Here is a 17,994-nt window from a genome sequence, read left to right on the forward strand (position 1 = left end):
TAGGGGTTTGAAGGGATCTCTAGAGATCATTTAGTCCAACCCCCTGCCAGAGTAGGACCACCTGGGGCAGGTCACACAGAAAGGCATCCAGCTGGGTTTTTAAAAGTCTCCAGAGAAGAAGACTCCACAACTGGACACCACTGAAAAGAGACTGACCCCTCCTTGACACCCAACCCTCAGATATTTATATACATTAATAAGATCCCCTTTCATTCTTCTCCAGACTAAACAGCCCCAGGTCTTTCAGGCTTTCCTCATAAGGCAGGTGTTCCAGTCCCTTAGTCATCCTCATAGCCCTCCATTGGACTATGTCTAGTATATCCCTGTCCCTCTTGAACTGGGAAGCCTAGAACTGGACACAATCCTCCAGATGTGGTCTAACTAGGGCAGAGTAGAGGGGGAGGAGAACCTCCCTCAACCTGCTGGACACACTTTTCTTAATGCACCCCAGGATATCATTTGCATTCTTAGCCACAAGGCCATATTGCTACCCTATGGATAACTTACTGTCCACTAGGACTCCGAGGTCTTTCTCCATGGAGCTGCTTTCCAGCAGGATGACCCCTAATCTGTACTGGTGCCTGGTGTTACTCCTCCCCAGATGCAGGACTCTACACTTGTCCTTATTGAACTTAATGAGGTCCACCTTTGCCCAGGTCTACAGCCTGTCTAGATCACGTTGGGTGGCAGCACAGCCCTCTGGTGTTCTGATCACAATGCACCCCCACCCTGTTTCATCACATCAGCAAACTTGCTGAGGGTACACTCTGTCCCTTCATCCAGGCTGTTTATGAAGATACTGAATGGAACTGGACCCAGTATTGGATCTCTGGGGAACACCACTGGCCACAGGCCTCCAACTTGACTCTGTGCTACTGATCACAGCCCTCTGAACTCTGTTGTTGAGCTAGTTTTCAACCCACCTTACAGACCAACAATCTATCCCACGTATCTTGAGTTTTCCTGTGAGGATGTTATGAAATAAGAAAATGAGACATATTAGCAGTTTTGAAGTTTACATATGTATTCCATGAAACTTGTTTTCTGCTAATTACAGTGGGAACAAGATGGAAAAGGAGATAGCTTACTTTCTTCTCAGAAAATAAAGGTAATTATTTTCTTCATCTCCTGGCTTAGCAGTCTAATGTTGCAAGAACAAAAGTAACAATCCATTTGACTTGGAGCGCAGCGGAAACATTGATTGTGTTTATCTGTTTCTTAAAACATAAAGAAAAAAAGGTAGAAAGGTGAGGAAATTCCACATTATGTGGAGAAAAGGTATTTCTTGCCAGCGATGTTTAGATTTTTAGCTTGCCCTATGCAGTGATAGAGGATGGACATTGGGATGAATTACAACACTGAATTTGGATTTACTAAAATATTTGGACTGTTAAAATAAAAATTGATTGCTATGGTTTGTATTAATTTATCTCAGCTGCTTTAACATTTACTTTAGGAAGCACTGCAGTTCCACAGATAGTTCAGTAAGTGCTGTGGTGTTTGGTGGTATTTCCTTACTATCAAAAGTATGCTGCAACTTAAACTCAACACTGGAACTGGACTTGTACAGCAGACAGTGGCAGTTAATACTTTACAGAAAAAATGGTAGGACTAGACTAAAGGGTACAGATAGATGAGAACTAGTGAAGACTTGTCAGAAAGAAGGGTGGAAGTTTGGGAGAACAAGCAGGAAGGTTAACGCCTGACAAAGCTTATTTCTTTTGAGAAGTAGATGGAATTTGAGATATCTGTATCTTGTAATTTCTTGGGTACCAGTAAATTACTGTGAATCCATTGCCCAATATCATGTCTTATCCTAATCTACAGAGAGGATAACAACTTTTTAATCAGTTATTGTCTTTGCTCAAGTAGCAAACATCTGTCCTATGAAAGAGCCTAGAATCTTGCTGGGAAAAAACCCACTACTTTGTAGTGTAATTAAAGCCCATATCTCTGCAAGAGTGGTAAAGAATTAAGATTGAGTTATCACCTATATCTGGGATTTCCTAGAGCTTGCCTCCTTGGCTTTGAAATTTTCTTTATATCAAATTTTATTCTTTATGCAGTTTGGTCTGATTAATACTTTAATGGTGCTTTTGGTGCTGCTGCAGATTTAGAAATTCTGTTCCTACTGTGTACTTTACTTAATACGGAATTTACACACAAAATGGTTTTTAAATTATGCTTGTGTTTGACACAGGTATCCCCAGGTAGGGTAGCAAATGTATTTACTGTGTTAATGACAGGACCAAATTACTGGAAAGGTGTAAATAAGGCATCCTCCAATTTCAGTTGATGGGTTAGTCTCTGGGGGGATGGAGGAAAAACTCTCACTTCTCTTAACAAGAATGTATCTTTTCCAAGTTGTCCTCTACCTAAGTCAACAATTGGCAGTTTGCTATTAGGTATGACTCACTACCACTTAGAAATTTGGTAACAGATTATCCTGTCCTATTAGATGATTATCCAGTTACTTCCACCTTGTGCACTCCAAAGCAGCAATATACAAACAAATTAATGCTTTGAAGGTGTGTGCACTCTGAACATGTTTAAGTTAATAATGAAGCAGTCAAGGAAAGCTTACTTGCTTGTACAGGATTTGGTGAGACTAATAAATACTTTGACTTCTTAAAATATTAGCTTCTGTGTTGATGCAGACTTGAGCAATTTTCTCTGAGTATTTTAAAAACCTTCATAAAGTCCTTGGAAATGGACAAATCACAGGGCTTGATTCTGTTACTACACACAACACTTTGGAGAAAAAAATAAAGTGCAGATATTTCACTTCAGATTAATATGACAAAATGACAAAATTTATTTATTTTCCCTGTGTTTCTCTGCTGATGGGCACAACAGCTGAATCCACAATGAGCTATTGCTGATAGGGTGATGGGTACTAACCAGTCTTGCTAGAAGCTGTTTGTGTGTAAAAGTAATAGTTCCTGCCTTGCTCTGTGCAAAGGCCTACTGACTGGCAAGGGGCAGAAGGCAGGGATTTCTGAATCCCACAAAGTGGGAATTGCAAGCCTCCATCTTACATAAAGGCAAGGCAGGAGTTAACACCTGCTTCTGTTGAGGCAGTGACTTCCAGACCACACTGAGCTCCAGCAAGTGCTGCAGTCGCTCTTGTGCTGGAGAAAGTTAGATCTAGTCAGCAGTATCTTCTGATTGCTGCAAAATAATTTTTTTCTTTGTACTTTTTGCTCAACATGCAGCAGTTAACCTAACAAAGTCATATGTACAATTTCAAGTAAAAAAAGTGACATTATATTGTAATACCATATTCTCTTATACTCTGAGCAAAGGACTCTGCTCGTAACCAGAAAAAAAGCATTTAGTGTTGCTTCTAATTTTTATGCCATGTCCATAAGTTAAGATTATAAACTTCCTTTAGCTACTGCTAACAAGTAGTATTGCATAATTCTTGTAAATGGCTGTGTTAGTATTAGGAGGTCTTACAGTATGATTGATTCATCACACTGTATTTCATAGCATTGTAAAGGAAATGTTTTCTAAGAGGAAAATATTCAGAAATAACTAGAAAAAATAAGCATACAGGAAGGCATTTTGGCTGCAAGTATAGATGTAAATACACAATGAAATGTTTGTGCGAAGTTAAGTTATCCTGCTGCAATGACTATATTATGTAAAGTCATCTTATTTTTTCTCAGTGGCACACTGCCATGTTGCATTCAGCCAGGCATTGAATAAATTGGTTGCTTGTAGTTTGATCTCACAGCAGATTATTTAATTTTAATATTCAGTTTGCTTCCTGAGTTAAATATGACAGCAATTAATATGGTAGAGATGGAGAATTCACATTAAACACTGCTACTCCCCTAGGATGAGCTCTCTCAAAGCATTTTTGAAGATTAATTAAAACCAGAAACTTTTCCCACATTTCCTCATGTTTCTTATTTTTTTGTTACATTCAGAAAATGTCCTTAAACATCATGAACAACAGGAGTGCTGGTCTTCTTCATTCTCAAAACATATCTGGAGATGTTTTGACTTAATCTGTGGTGTGTGCCATCATTTTTCTCATAGCTTTTAAAGATCCATTATATTGCTGAAATTCCTTCTGGCAACTCCACACTGGTAATTCGTTATCTTTTTGCTCTTAGACCTTTAAAACCACTGTGCCTTTATCATTTGAGTGAGAGAAGTTTTCCTGTAACATTTTTCTGAATTTTAGGTATATTCAGTGCAAGATGCACCTATGATACCAGATGCAAACTTGATGTTTAGTAAAGTAAAACCTTGTGTATGCATGCTTTTGTTCAGTAATTTAATCCTCTGAAGTGTCACGGAATTGGGTTTTTGGGTTTCCATTTTGTTTCTATAAAGGTGTGATTTAGGGGGTCTTGTCATTGCAGAAGTCAGTGACCACTGAATTGGTCACTGCTTGAAAACCGTTGTGCCTTTTAAGTTGATACTGGCTTTGAACTGGGATATATGTTATAAAAGGACTCTTATGAAGAGTAGCTGAGGGAACTGGGGCTATTTAGTCTAAAGAAAAGGAGGCTGAAGGGAGACCTTATCACTCTCTACAACTACCTGAAAGGACATTGTAGGGAGGTAGGTGCTGGTCTCTTTTCATAAGTGAATAGAGATAGCACAAGGGCGAATGGCCTAAAGCTACACCAGGGGAGGTTTAGGCTGGACATTAGGATAATTTTTTTCTCTGAAAGGGTTGTTAGACATTGAAACAGGCTGCCCAGAGAGGTGATTGAGTCACTATCCCTGGATGTGTTTAAAAGTCATCTAGAGGTAGTACTTGGGGATGTGGTTTAGGGGTGAATATGGTAAAGTAGGGTTAAAGGTTGGACTTGATTATCTTAAAAGTATTTTCCAACCTGAAAGATTCTATGATTCTGTGATTTGCTACCTAAGAGCAATAAAAAATAAAGCATTACTGATATACATGCATTAGAAACAAATTACTTTCTTTGTAAAAACTTAAATCAGAACTGTAGAATGTTATGTAAACATTGTTCAGCCTCTTGTTCTTAGCATTGCTTTATTGATTCTTAAAATAGTGCTTCAGTAATTTTGATAGATGTCCCCTAGAAGCTGGTCTGACACCATCAGTATTACAGCATACTTTAAAAAGGCCTTTTCTGCCAATTTTTTTTTTTTTTTTCCAGCACCAGGTCTAGCCAAAGGACATTGTGCCCATTTCTCCTCTTAAGCATGCCACGTCCCCTAGATGGTCTGACACCATCAGTATTACAGCATCTTTAAAAAAGGCTTTTTCTGCCAATTTTTTTTTTTTTTTTTCCAGCACCAGGTCTAGCCAAAGGACATTGTGCCCATTTCTCCTCTTAAGCATGCCACTTATACTGAGTCTACAGGACTCCTCTGCTATCCCATTCATTACATTTGTTTCAAAAGAAGCAGCTGGTAAACCTTTATCAAGGAATGAGTTATTTTTAAACCTGGTATACTTGTCGTGTGACCCTAAAAGTTCTTTGGGTGTCTCAGGGGCAGAAATAAACACTGTGATGCACAGGCTGGTAAAAGCCATAGTGTCTCTGAAAGAAACAGTTAATGTACTGTATCTCCAGAGACAAACGTAATATATCAGTTGCTTCCAGAGTTGACCAAAGCTCTCAAGGATTACCTTGTTAGAGTATTATACGGGGATGTGGAACAATTATTAAAATGAAAAGTTCAGCCCTTTTTTAAAATGTGTTTTTCAAAATATATGACCTTCAAAAGCATAAAACTCCTTGGTGTTTCCAGGCAACTACAAAAGTTATGTAGTCAAATTCCCATGATGTCAGTTGTCACCAGTCAGCAGCTTTCACATGAGGCACTAACCTTTGGTCTTGCTGTTCCAGAAGCACAAGTACAAACTTTAGTTACACATTTCTCTATTACAAAAAGGATATCTTAGGCCTAAAGTAAATTGAGGTTCAAGTATCCGTAACAAATCCGTTTCATTGTGCCATATTAGGTAGTTTTTAATAACTGCTTAGGAAGAATTAAAAAGGTTTTCCTCATTAGAATTCTGCTCTCTCTTTCAGAAACCTCATCTATCAGTGTCACCAAAGATACAATAGATAAAACAGCTCCTCTGCCTTAATCACTTGAGCCCGAATTCAGCCAAGAACTTAAACATGCACACAACTTTAATTACCTGAAACACTGAAGTCAGTGGGGATTACGTGCTTAATATGTCACGAGTTTAAGTGCTTTCTTGAGCAAGGTCCTAGAAAAGCCATTACTTTAATGCTAATATGATAAAACTGTTACATCATGGGAAACTAAAAGAGAAAATAAATAAATGTTTTTAATTTTTTGTCTTTCTTCTTGTTTTCTAGGGGCACATATTTATTCTGTGGTGATTTATAGCTACCAATAATCTTCCACAGTGGTTGCCTTATCTACTATTCTGGCATCTTCTGCACTTGTTAGTAAACAACAGAGAACCATCAAAGGCAAAGCCAAGTACTCTTAATCTCAAGAGAAAGATTTCATACAGTATGTTCTGTACAAAACTAAAAGACTTGAAGATCACAGGGGAATGTCCGTTCTCCTTATTGACTCAAAGTCACATTAGTGAAGAACAGGACAAGGACTGCACAGAAAACAACTCTAGAGCAGCTTTGCCAATCTGCAAAGAAGTCCATGAAAAAGATGCTCAAGAAAACCTTCCACAAAGGAAAACGAGCAGAAGTAGAGTGTACCTGCACACATTAACTGAAAGTATCTGCAAACTAATCTTTCCTGAGGTAAACAGAAACTGCATAATAATAATAATAATACTTTAATGAAATTTAATTAGAAGTTTTTTATGCCAGCCTTTAGATGTGAGCCTCTAAAAGGTTGTTCTGACTTCCAAGTTTGTGTTCTTAGTTGCTTCTTTGGGTGTTTACAGAAATGCAGAGGACACTTCTTGAAGCTAAGTAACAACTTGGATGGCATTCCACTTAATGTACCAGTTTATATGCACATGTAACTTCAATTGTGTTCATATACATGGCAGAACAGTTACATTTAGATTTTTGCTTGGAAAAAGTCAGAATATATTGCCTTTCTTTCACATGATATTTTTCTTTACATGTGCAAACTTTCCTTTTGAAAGCACAAAACATAAAAGATGGAGTAGCAAATGCTAGTTTCTTCAGGAAGTGAGAACCAAAGAAAAGCCAGATCACAGCAAGCCTCAAAGCCAAATTGTATCATGGCAGTATAGCATGACCCTGCCTTTATGTGTTTTGAATGATCAGAGACTACATACATGAAACAGCTTTACTGGCCCCAACAATTTGAAATATGCATGTTTGGAAAGTGTTGTATGTGTTCCAATTGCAAACTACAGAAAGGGTGTGGAACCATGGGATTGAGGTAAATTAAGGTAAATATTCATGATAGTTTAAAGAGCCTTTTATTATGGAATCCATTTACAAATGTTATCAACAGTGACTGGATTTTACTCTGGAGGATACTTGGGTTTGCAGCATACATAGTAAAAATTCTTCCCTTTGTACAAATATAAAATAACTGGTTCTGTCATTGTCTTGAAATGCTATAGTATTGAAAACAGAAGAGGAGGTAATCTGAAGCACAGAATGATATCTTGATCTTTATAGCTGCATTTGAAACTGTTACCTATTACAATTTCAATGTCAACACTTCTTAAAATTGCTCTAAAAAAAATGTAATTCTTAATATTCCAAGAAAAGTTATTAGTTAGAAGAGCCACTTTTTAATGTTTTGCTGTTGGCATAATGCAGAAAATAACTGCCTTTTTCTACTAGGAAAATATAGTTAAAACTGAAAAGATTTCTTTCTACATTTTATATCCAAGGTAGGATGGTTTCTTCAGAGGGATGTGTAATAATAGGAAGTTGGGTTAATTATATTTATTTCTTAGCAACATTGTCTTTATTGCCAACTGACAACTTGGAGGTACAGCACATCACTATATTTAAAATGCACATATTAGTTAAGGGGCTTAGTTATAGTGGCATTAGAGCCGAAGACATCAACATAAGCTGAACTGTAAGCACAGAAATGAAATGTTGTTCCTAGCAACTGTACCATCTTGAAAAAAGATATTAGTCCCAAGGACCGTGAAGTAATTCTTCTCTTTAAAAAATGTTATGATTAAATTTTTGGCAATGAACATTTAATCAACATACTTTTTTTTCTTCCCTAGTTTGAAAGACTAAATCTTGCACTTCAGAGAACACTTGCAAAACACAGAATAAAAGAAACCAGGTATGTATGTCTAATGGGTTTGCAACTAACTTCGCAGCAAAATGTTTTGCAGACAGTTCATAAGGACTGTGGTAGTGACTGGGAATCAGTACCTCTGAGGTCTGTTTTCAATTATCTTGTCAAACTGGTGTGTAACATTTCACGTAATGTAAGTTAATAATACTTTAGTTTATTTTAAAATACTGACAAATATTTAAATCACTCACCAAGTTGACTTAATGGGCAAATTGAGCCATTTGTACGGGGAAGCAGGCCAGGGCTGTGTTTAAAAAGAGCAAGTGTTTTGGAGGAACTCAGAGACTAGGCATAGATAGAAAGGTAGCTATAGTTGTATGTGGATCTAGCCTCGTTTTCTCCCAGGAAAAAATTTAAATGCAAAAGATGGGTATTTTAAAAATAAATTGCCTTATGATGCCATAAACAGTAATATGCTACAGATACTGACATACATGTTTTCACTGTGCTAACTTTGTTCCAGGTTTCTGTTTCTGAGGAACTCAGCTTGATTTTCAGCACTCCTTAGTACTATTCCAATATTAATAATTTGAGCCTTGCAGCAAGTGAGAATTTCTTAGTGTCTCATTATACATCAAGGATTCAATTTATTGAATGCATCTGAAAAAATAAGTTTAAATTGCCTTTCCAAAGTAGGGAAAAATAATGAAGTTAGAAACTACACTGCTGCTCACCTTCATAAGAAGAAATAATTACAATGTATCTATTAAATTATACTTGATATTTTCAAAGCACTTTACATGCACTGACTGAAATAAAGATGCATTGGTCAGATGCATGTTGCAGTTGTTGACTGGCTTATCGATATGAATATTTTCCCTATCTTTAATTATGGGTTGCTTCCTAGAGTATTAGTTTCAAACAAAAAAATACTATGCTATTCTGAATGATGTAATAATGCAAATTTAAAACAGTTCTAAATGTCTTTACTGCTTCTGAATATAAATAAAGCTAAGATTTTCAAGTAAAGAAATGTAGAAAGCATATCAAAAGCTTATTGCTTATATGGAGGTAAATCTAAACTACATGTTCTTCTCCTAATTTTGGGTCTGATATTCAGGTTGATGTTTATTGACCTCAGAGAACTCAGAGGGCTGCAGTTTTGTGTCACAGAATCTGGATTACTACCAGTGAACAAGTAATTTTGAAGTTAATAGTCGTTCTTGGTATTTCCTCTCAAAACAGAAATACCTTCCTGCCCGTTCTGAATTTAACACAATGTAATTCTAGTAAGTGCTTGAATACAAATTTCAATCGTATTTTACAATATATTATGAAATATAGTTATGGCTTCAAGCAAAAAAACCCAAAAGCAAACCAAACACAGGACTGTTTCAACCTAAGAGTTTTTAATCAGTGACAGTCTATAGCATTTGGCTTCAATCCATAATCTGAGTTCAGACCACTAAAACTTTAATTTATCACAAATGCACAGGATAATCTAAGATCCTACCAAGACCCTATTTTGAATTAATGAAAAACTGCTTATTTGTTCAGCAGAACTTGGCCTGTACACATTAAAGACAGGGTAGATAACTTCTGTTACTTACTATTTTTATGTTTATCTTGATTTTTCATTGAGTTCATTTATATTTTTATTATCTTTACAGAAAAACTGAGGATAAAGAAGATTTTGAAAAAATAATCAGTGATCATGCTAATGCAGCAGGTACTGGAAGGTTGTTTAATAATAAGTATATATAAAAATATATCTATGTAATATACGTAACATATATAAAGTAATGTGTCTATAAAAACTAGTCTTTTTAGTAAGAAATAATTTCCTCCATGTAAGGGCTGCAGTGATGCTGACAACACAACTAAACTATGATCTCTGCAACTAACAGTTCAGAGTGTCAACATTTGAGCTAAAGAGATGAGTTTCTCAAGTCTGAGCTGTCGCAAAATCATCCACCACCAAGATCCAACAAGTTGGAAGTTGTAATATACATTCAGTAATAAGATACAGTTTTATACTAATGAAAAACTGTTTGATCCTTTTCGCCTTCTGAAGGACTGTAGCCTGTTGGAAGAGAACTGTTGTAATTAGCATTATGGAACTCTTTGGCTACATCTGTAATAGTAAATTAACATTTTCAGGAACTGAAACGTGGTCTTCTGTACACTTCAAAATGTTAAACTGGCCCTGAGTCACAGTTGGCCTGTGACAGATAACACTTTTCCAAATTATTCCCAGTAACAGCTGGGGAGTTGGAATGTTCCCAACAGTCAGTCTGCATGCAGCTATCCTGTTAAAACAAATTTACTAGTAAAGATGTGAGCTATTCTGTGCCAACTGGCCTCAGTGCCCTGCAATATTCCTAGAGTAATTTAATTTATTGGATCAGACATAGTACTTACGTTTGCATGTGTGCACTAATTCTTTTTTATTCTTATGTTTTTAAATTTTTACTTCATTTCTTTATATCAAGCTAAGGGAATTGGGTTAAATCCTGTGCCAAAACATGCATTTGTTCCGTCCATATCTCTACAAATAACACTGGGTCTTGGATCTTTCCAAACTACAATCTATTGTCTCCCTGTTTTCCAGACAACCCGAGTATGTCTTTAGTTACAACAGGACTTCTAAATGAAAGAGCCCAGAGTTGTCAGTGCTGGCTCAGGGAAGGATATTGCTAATTTGGTTTGGTCTACCATGAAAAGAAGTGGAGGTTAGCCTGAGATTCAGTGTGATGAGTGCAGTTCTGACTAAAATGTGGTTCCATGCAGGTGTTCCCATGGAGTCTCTACAGGAATCTCTTGGTGAAGAGCTATTCAAAATATGCTATGAAGAGGATGAACACATTTTAGGGGTTATCGGAGGAACCCTTAAGGACTTCTTGAACAGTTTCACTACTCTGCTGAAGCAGAGTGGCCACGGTCAAGAAGGAGGGAAAAAGGACAGACTCGAAGATGCTTCCATATTATGCCTGGAGAAGGATCAGGACTTCTTAAATGTGTATTATTTCTTTCCTAAGAAAATCACAAGTCTTATTCTACCTGGTATTATTAAAGCAGCAGCTCATATTTTGTATGAAACTGAGGCGGAAGTAATGCTCATGCCTCCTTGTTTCCATAATGACTGCACTGAGTTTGCTAATCAGCCTTATTTGCTGTACTCGATACAAGTCAAAAGTACAAAACCTTCCTTATCTCCGTGTAAACCAGAGTCTTCCCTTGTGATTCCTGCCTCTGTGTTTTGTAAGACTTTCCCATTTCATTTTATGTTTGACAAGGATATGTCAGTTCTTCAAGTTGGAAATGGGATAAGAAGACTTTTGACCAGGAGAGAATTTCAAGCTAAGCCAAATTTTGAAGAGTATTTTGAAATTCTTACCCCCAAAGTAAGCTGCACTTTTAGTGGAATAATGACAATGCTAAATATGCAGTTTACTGTAAGAGTCAGAAGATGGGATAATACTGATATGAAATCATCCATGGTAAGAGACATTTTTAACCGTTAATTCTGTGCTTTCTTCAGGTAGAATTGAAATAGCCACAAAACACAGTGCTTTGCATTGTCTGCCTCTCTAACCTAATACAACTGAATAATGATGTATTGAGCACATTCTAAGGTAATTCAGATTCTGAAGCCAATATTCAGTCAAAACTGCTTCAGGACTTTTACACAAGTAAAATCTGAATGTAAACTTGATTGCATTTAAAAGTAATTCTTTGAAGTATTGAGATAAACACTGTAAATTGTGGCAAAGCGAATAGCATGCCATGCTGCTGAGAATAAGGGCGTCTCCAACACAAAAACAATGGCAAGGAAAGCTTCACTAGAGTCCCTCAGTCATCTGAAAACAACAGCTCTGGGAAGAATTAGACATTTCCTGTACTTATTCAGCCTTTGGTATCTTTGGGATTTTGATATCTTTAATTTTCTGATAATTTCATTAGATGCAGTCTCCAAGGGTCCCACTTAGTTTCAGCTGATGGGATTAATTACTATCTTTGCTGAAGCTGGGTCTGTGGCAAATTACCTTGGGCAGTAAAAAACACTGTATATTCAATGACTGGTTTTATTCATCACTGGCCTAAGCTGAATTCCAACTTATATCCACCTGAGTATGAATTACCAGTTCAGACTCAACACTCCCAAGAATTTAAATTAAGAGCAGTAGTAAAGCTTTCACCCGGTTATTAATGAAGTGGGAAAAAATGTAGCATGGATTAGCTACTTCCTGTAAGATCTGGTTCTGCACTAGGGAACAGTTTAATGATTGCAAGGGGTAGTAGAATGTTTTGCTTAGTCAAGTAAAAGGTTTTCTTAAAAAAATGATCTTTCACAGCAATATTAAGCAGAGCTCTGCAGTACCTTGTACATGCCACAATTGAATACAGAAGGGACATTAAAAATATATTGAACAAATATTTTGTTCTTTTAGCATATTAAAATGGGATATTTCTGCCATTTATGCCTTTAATTTTAAATTGCTGTGAGTATTGAACATCCTAGGATAAAATTGAAGCAGAGTTTCTCATTTTGTCTTACAAAGAAAGTGATGCATGAACCGAACACTAGAATAATTAGAAGAAATTCATAGGCCACTATAGTTAGTAACATTTTATGAATAAATGAAAATGCACAAATGTTTTGGGTTTGTTTTTCTTTCTTTCTAAGATAAAACTGATATTGATATGCAAACATAATTAGGTGTTTATCCTTAAGTTGTGGTCTAACTTTTGCACCAGATGGCTAAAGCAAAATAAACTTATTTGATGGTTTTATGGTTTAGCACCCCATGTTTTCTCTTTAGCAACTAAATGAAATTGTAAGATTTGTACGGATCTGTCTGATTTTCTCAGGTATTTCCTCTAAATCTTGCTTCCAAATCATTACTGTCCATGTTTTGCATGAATTCTTGTTTTTTTAACTGTTTCAGGTAATGGATCTTAAAGGCCAAATGATCTATATTTTTGAATCCAGTGCCATCCTATTCTTGGGATCTCCTTGTGTGGATAGACTAGAAGATTTTACAGGACGTGGATTGTACCTCTCAGATATTCCAATTCACAATGCATTGAGAGATGTTGTTCTGATAGGAGAGCAGGCCAGAGCTCAGGATGGACTGAAGAAGAGGTTAGGAAAGCTAAAAGCAACCCTTGAGCAGGCCCATCAAGCGCTGGAAGAAGAAAAGAAGAAGACTGTTGATCTTCTGTTTTCAATTTTTCCTGGAGAGGTTGCTCAGCAGCTGTGGCAGGGGCAAGTTGTGCAAGCCAAGAAATTTAATAATGTCACAATGCTTTTCTCTGATATTGTTGGATTCACTGCCATCTGTTCCCAGTGCTCACCTATGCAGGTTATCACCATGCTTAATGAGCTTTATACTCGCTTTGATTACCAATGTGGAGAACTAGACGTCTACAAGGTATACAATTTATTGCATTCCTGTAGGGTTCTGGGGCAGGAAAGGAAATGAAAGCTACATGGGGCAAGGGATAAGGGAAGTCCAAAAATTATTTTCCCCTAAATCTTCATTATAAGAAAGACATATTAAGATAAATCACAGAATAAGCAAACAGAAAAAATCAACAGTCAGCCATGCATGCAGCTGAGAAACCCATCAAAACTTGAGAGGTAATTTTAAAAATTAATTTTTATGACAGTGCTGTTAATCTGGACTAAATAGGTATTTAATGTAGCTATGGGTGCCTGACCAAGATGAGCAAGAAGAAGTATTTTAGTACCATTCCCAGCAATAAATACAAGTTGGGCCATTTTTCCTTTTGAATGGTACTGCAGGATTTGCCCAGGACTTAAATAATTTATCAGGATAAATAAGATTTGGTCAATATGTTGGTGAAATTCTTACTGCAGCCACAGACTATTATTTTATATGTCAAACAGTGTAACACTAAGGAGTAAATATGCCTGTTTTAGGTTGAGACTATTGGAGATGCCTACTGTGTTGCTGGAGGTTTACACAAAGAAAGTGAAACACACGCTGTTCAAATAGCATTGATGGCCCTGAAGATGATGGAGCTATCAGATGAGGTGGTGTCTCCCCATGGAGAGCCTATCAAGGTCATATATTTTATTGTATTTTATATGGTTAAAGTGAATATTTTTGTTTGTTTAGTTGCTTTTGGAATATTTGTCTCAAGGATATTTCACATCATTACATTAAGTCAAGCAAGTGTGTATGGCTGGAGGCTGACCTTTTTTAGTTCTGTGAGTGAGAGTTTTGTAGAGAGGCAGAGATGAAACAGAGATCTGAAAATCAACCCAAAAGGCCCAAGTGTAGTGAAATCCATAGGTGCATGTTGTTGTGCTGCAGTTTTTGTCTCAGTAGCAATAAATGTGTCAGTGGCATGAAATATTCTGTTACTCTTCTTTAATGAGGAGACTAATCCTCTCTCAAAACTAGACCCAATTAGAACATCTGAATCTTTTGAGACAACACGTATAAATATGAATAATCAAAGCTGCGTTCTGATTGCAGTTATGTGTATGTCTAATGGATTCTATTGCTGTTCTTGTTTTACCATCAGATACTGAACCACTGTCATAAGAGAACGGTGTTAATGCTGTCAAAGCAAATGTTAGATTCAGTGGTATTTATATTTATGGTTTCCTTTCAATGAGGACTTATGTATGTGGTGAACTTTTCACGTAAGTTTACCTCTCACTGAGAAAAAAAGAGAAAGGCCTGGGTGCATGACAAATGCTATGGACCTTCTACCAAGTTCAAATGTCCTGGAATGGGTTCTATTAGTTTTAATACAAATGTCTCAGTTCATTATGTTTTTCATTTGCCCATTTTTAACATTTATCTGTTCATTTGTTCCTTTAGAAAACTTCAGGGTTCTTTGATTTTAAATTAAGGAATATTTGTATTCCAAGACAAAGAACATGGTTACTATGAGGGTTACATGCTCCACTTGTATCACAGAGAAAAGCACTATTATATTATAAATAAATGTTGTTCTTTTTATATTTTACAATACCAAATTACACTTAAAAAATCTGGAAACATCTTGACAATATTATAACATGTTTATTTCCACAGAAATGCTACCTCTGTAATTTTGAATGCGGAATACTATTATATTTTTAAAAGTTATTTTAAAACAGGGAGGCAAAAACTGTATTGTCTAAGTACTACTAGAAGCTTCTTAGAAGAAAACCGAATCTTTCTATTTGTAGTGAAAGCACGCTTCATGAAAGCATGGGTTGTTTTGCAAAGCAACAAATATGCCACACAGTCTACTGTCATTTTATATATCAATCATCAAAGAAAAGGCATGACTGCAAACCTCTTACTTTAAATCAGACTTATATATCGATGTACATATTTCAGTCATCATTTGCTGCGTGGCTGGATTTTGCTTTTGTTGCAGTCGTTACTGCTTTTCCACTCAGTAACTGAAATGGTGACTTCATAAAGATACAATATTGCGTGCTATGTAAAGAGTAGCACACATAGTAGATACCCAAGCTTCCCAACATGGTGCCGTTACACGTCAGCATGCTATTCTGAAGAAAACATACCTACATATGTATAATGCACATAACAAAAATATCACGTTTCCAAAAAAAAAACACACAAAAGGACCATTTCAAAATGTTTCAGCTGCTGTATAATTTGATTAACACTCTGTGTTTGGGATATCTCTATGCGCAACCTTGTCAAGAGAGTTCAGTTGGAACTACAGCATACAGATACTGCCTTAGTTATCCCCTACATCTTCTGACCTTAACAGCAAATCAAGTACCATTCATTAACTGTCACCAGTCTATTGAGTTGTATCATTTATCCCAGGAAAGTATCCCAAGTGTCATAGTAACTGGTGCTGATGTTTCTAGATCAATTTACTACCACAGAGGTGAATATTAATACAGTCATATCAGATGAAGTGTTACTTACTTACTATAAATGCAAAGCAAGGTAAACTTGAGCTAGTTCTCTCTCTGTGAGCAGCCGTGACCAGAATACAGACATTTTAAGGAGACTACTAACTCAATTTATGGCTCATTATTTCTTGGGTTTTGTTTATTTTTTTTAATTATAGGAAGAAATTATAAAACTGACTTTAACTATTTTATTTTACCTAATAATGCCTTTTTCTGTCTTTTATTTAAAGATGCGTATTGGCCTTCATTCTGGATCTGTCTTTGCTGGAGTTGTTGGGGTTAAAATGCCTCGTTATTGCCTTTTTGGTAACAACGTAACCCTTGCCAATAAGTTTGAATCTTGCAGTATACCTAGGAAAATAAATGTCAGCCCAACAACTTACAGGTACAGTGCTTCATATCTGTAAAATGTTCACTTGAAGTAGTTACTGTAATAGTTCATTATCTTCCTATTTTTGTTTTTTTCTCCTCTGAAGTACTGCTGGTTGTTTTCCTTTTCCTATTTTTATCTGACTGCTCATGAAGACATCATGGTTACTTTTAGTACAAAGGAAACCAGCAGCAGCAAAAAAAAAGGGAGAAAGAGAACAGCTGAGATTTATTTTTCAGATGTTACATTTAAAGTAAATGGACTGTCTGGGCCAACTTTTCTTCTTACCCTGCAGCTGTATACCCCTTACTTTTTTTACCCCTTAGAATCATATAGTTGGCTCTTCTTTGAGCTATGTGACTGCATGTGAACTGGATGCCAAACTGGCTGCAAGTGCCATTGAAAATTGCATCCTACTTGAAGAACTGTTAAATGTCACCTTACACATCTTCATTCCCTTTTGGTTAGGGAAGATGAGTGAACAGGTTGGAAAGAAACAACCATGCCAGTGTTTAGTTTATACAGGTCTTGATCCCAGTTCAGTTTAAGCCTTTTAATATGGAACTTAGGCTGTACCACTGATCTACTTTTAGTAATATGTACTACGTGATTATGCAGACAGCTAGCAGGCTCTCTGATGGGAAATACATCATCTTCCCTTTGTCCTCTGAACCTAATATTCTCTTTGTATTATCTGTTTAATTTTATGTAAAAATCACTTTGCAACATGTTCATGGCCCAGGAATAGTGTCTTATGGGTGCCAGACAAAATAATGAGAAAATATTTTGGATTTGATGGTAACAACAGTCTACATCTGAACTCCAGGTCAAGGTCTTAATTTTATGCCACTGAGCTGACACAGACGATTGTTTCTTCTAGAGTGGCCAAAGTTTTACAAGAAAGAACTGTAGAGACTGAATTTACTAGTAGAATGTGGTATTGCTGGCCAGGTAAAATAACCAGAAATACAGATAAATTATTTTTTTTCCCTTTTAAGGAAGTTTTGCTACCCTCACTGTAGCCTGGACAGTCACTTGTTCCTATGCAGCTTGTTCCCACTACCACTTACTTACACAATAATGCCCTGTGACAAGGTTCCGTGTCCAACATGAGACAGACAATTTGGCACTGGATCCTCACATTCCCTGCTGCACATGCTCTGAGACTTACATGGTGCTAAACTTTAGATTATCTCACATCAGTGACTGAGATAAAAGCAGCACAGGTGTTAGGGCCCACAGTAACCTTTTCAATCATGCACTCTAAACACCTATACAGATAAGCAGCAGCATTGCCAGTGCTTAGGTATGTCAGAAGAGCAGTACTGGCCAACAGGCATTTTTATCAGCATCCACATGGAAAATAATTTGGAATTATACTAGGTACAATCTTTTTAAAAAAAATAAATTAGACACTCTGTCCACACAAGACTTGCCTATAACTTGTGGCATAAGTAGGTTTCTGCATAACTCTATATTCAACTCAATAGAATACGTGAAATTAATATACTGGGGGGGG

At 36.5% G+C, this 17,994-nt stretch overlaps 1 protein-coding gene across 1 annotated transcript in view; it reads left to right on the forward strand.

The window, feature by feature from the left end:
* Nucleotides 1-6,326: 6,326 nt before the first annotated feature.
* Nucleotides 6,327-17,994, forward strand: part of GUCY1A3 (guanylate cyclase 1, soluble, alpha 3) — a 13,469-nt gene continuing 1,801 nt past the window's right edge. Inside the window, exons 1-7 of the mRNA XM_009995907.1 lie at nucleotides 6,327-6,737; nucleotides 8,168-8,229; nucleotides 9,855-9,913; nucleotides 10,975-11,684; nucleotides 13,134-13,619; nucleotides 14,132-14,275; nucleotides 16,336-16,490. Of these exons, the coding sequence (XP_009994209.1) occupies nucleotides 6,489-6,737; nucleotides 8,168-8,229; nucleotides 9,855-9,913; nucleotides 10,975-11,684; nucleotides 13,134-13,619; nucleotides 14,132-14,275; nucleotides 16,336-16,490 (1,865 nt within the window). The 5' untranslated portion in view covers nucleotides 6,327-6,488. The remainder of the gene's footprint in view (nucleotides 6,738-8,167; nucleotides 8,230-9,854; nucleotides 9,914-10,974; nucleotides 11,685-13,133; nucleotides 13,620-14,131; nucleotides 14,276-16,335; nucleotides 16,491-17,994) is intronic.

This window comes from Chaetura pelagica, unplaced genomic scaffold (assembly GCF_000747805.2).
Source record: "Chaetura pelagica isolate M959 unplaced genomic scaffold, ChaPel_1.0 scaffold142, whole genome shotgun sequence".
In the NCBI taxonomy this organism is placed as follows: domain Eukaryota; kingdom Metazoa; phylum Chordata; class Aves; order Apodiformes; family Apodidae; genus Chaetura; species Chaetura pelagica.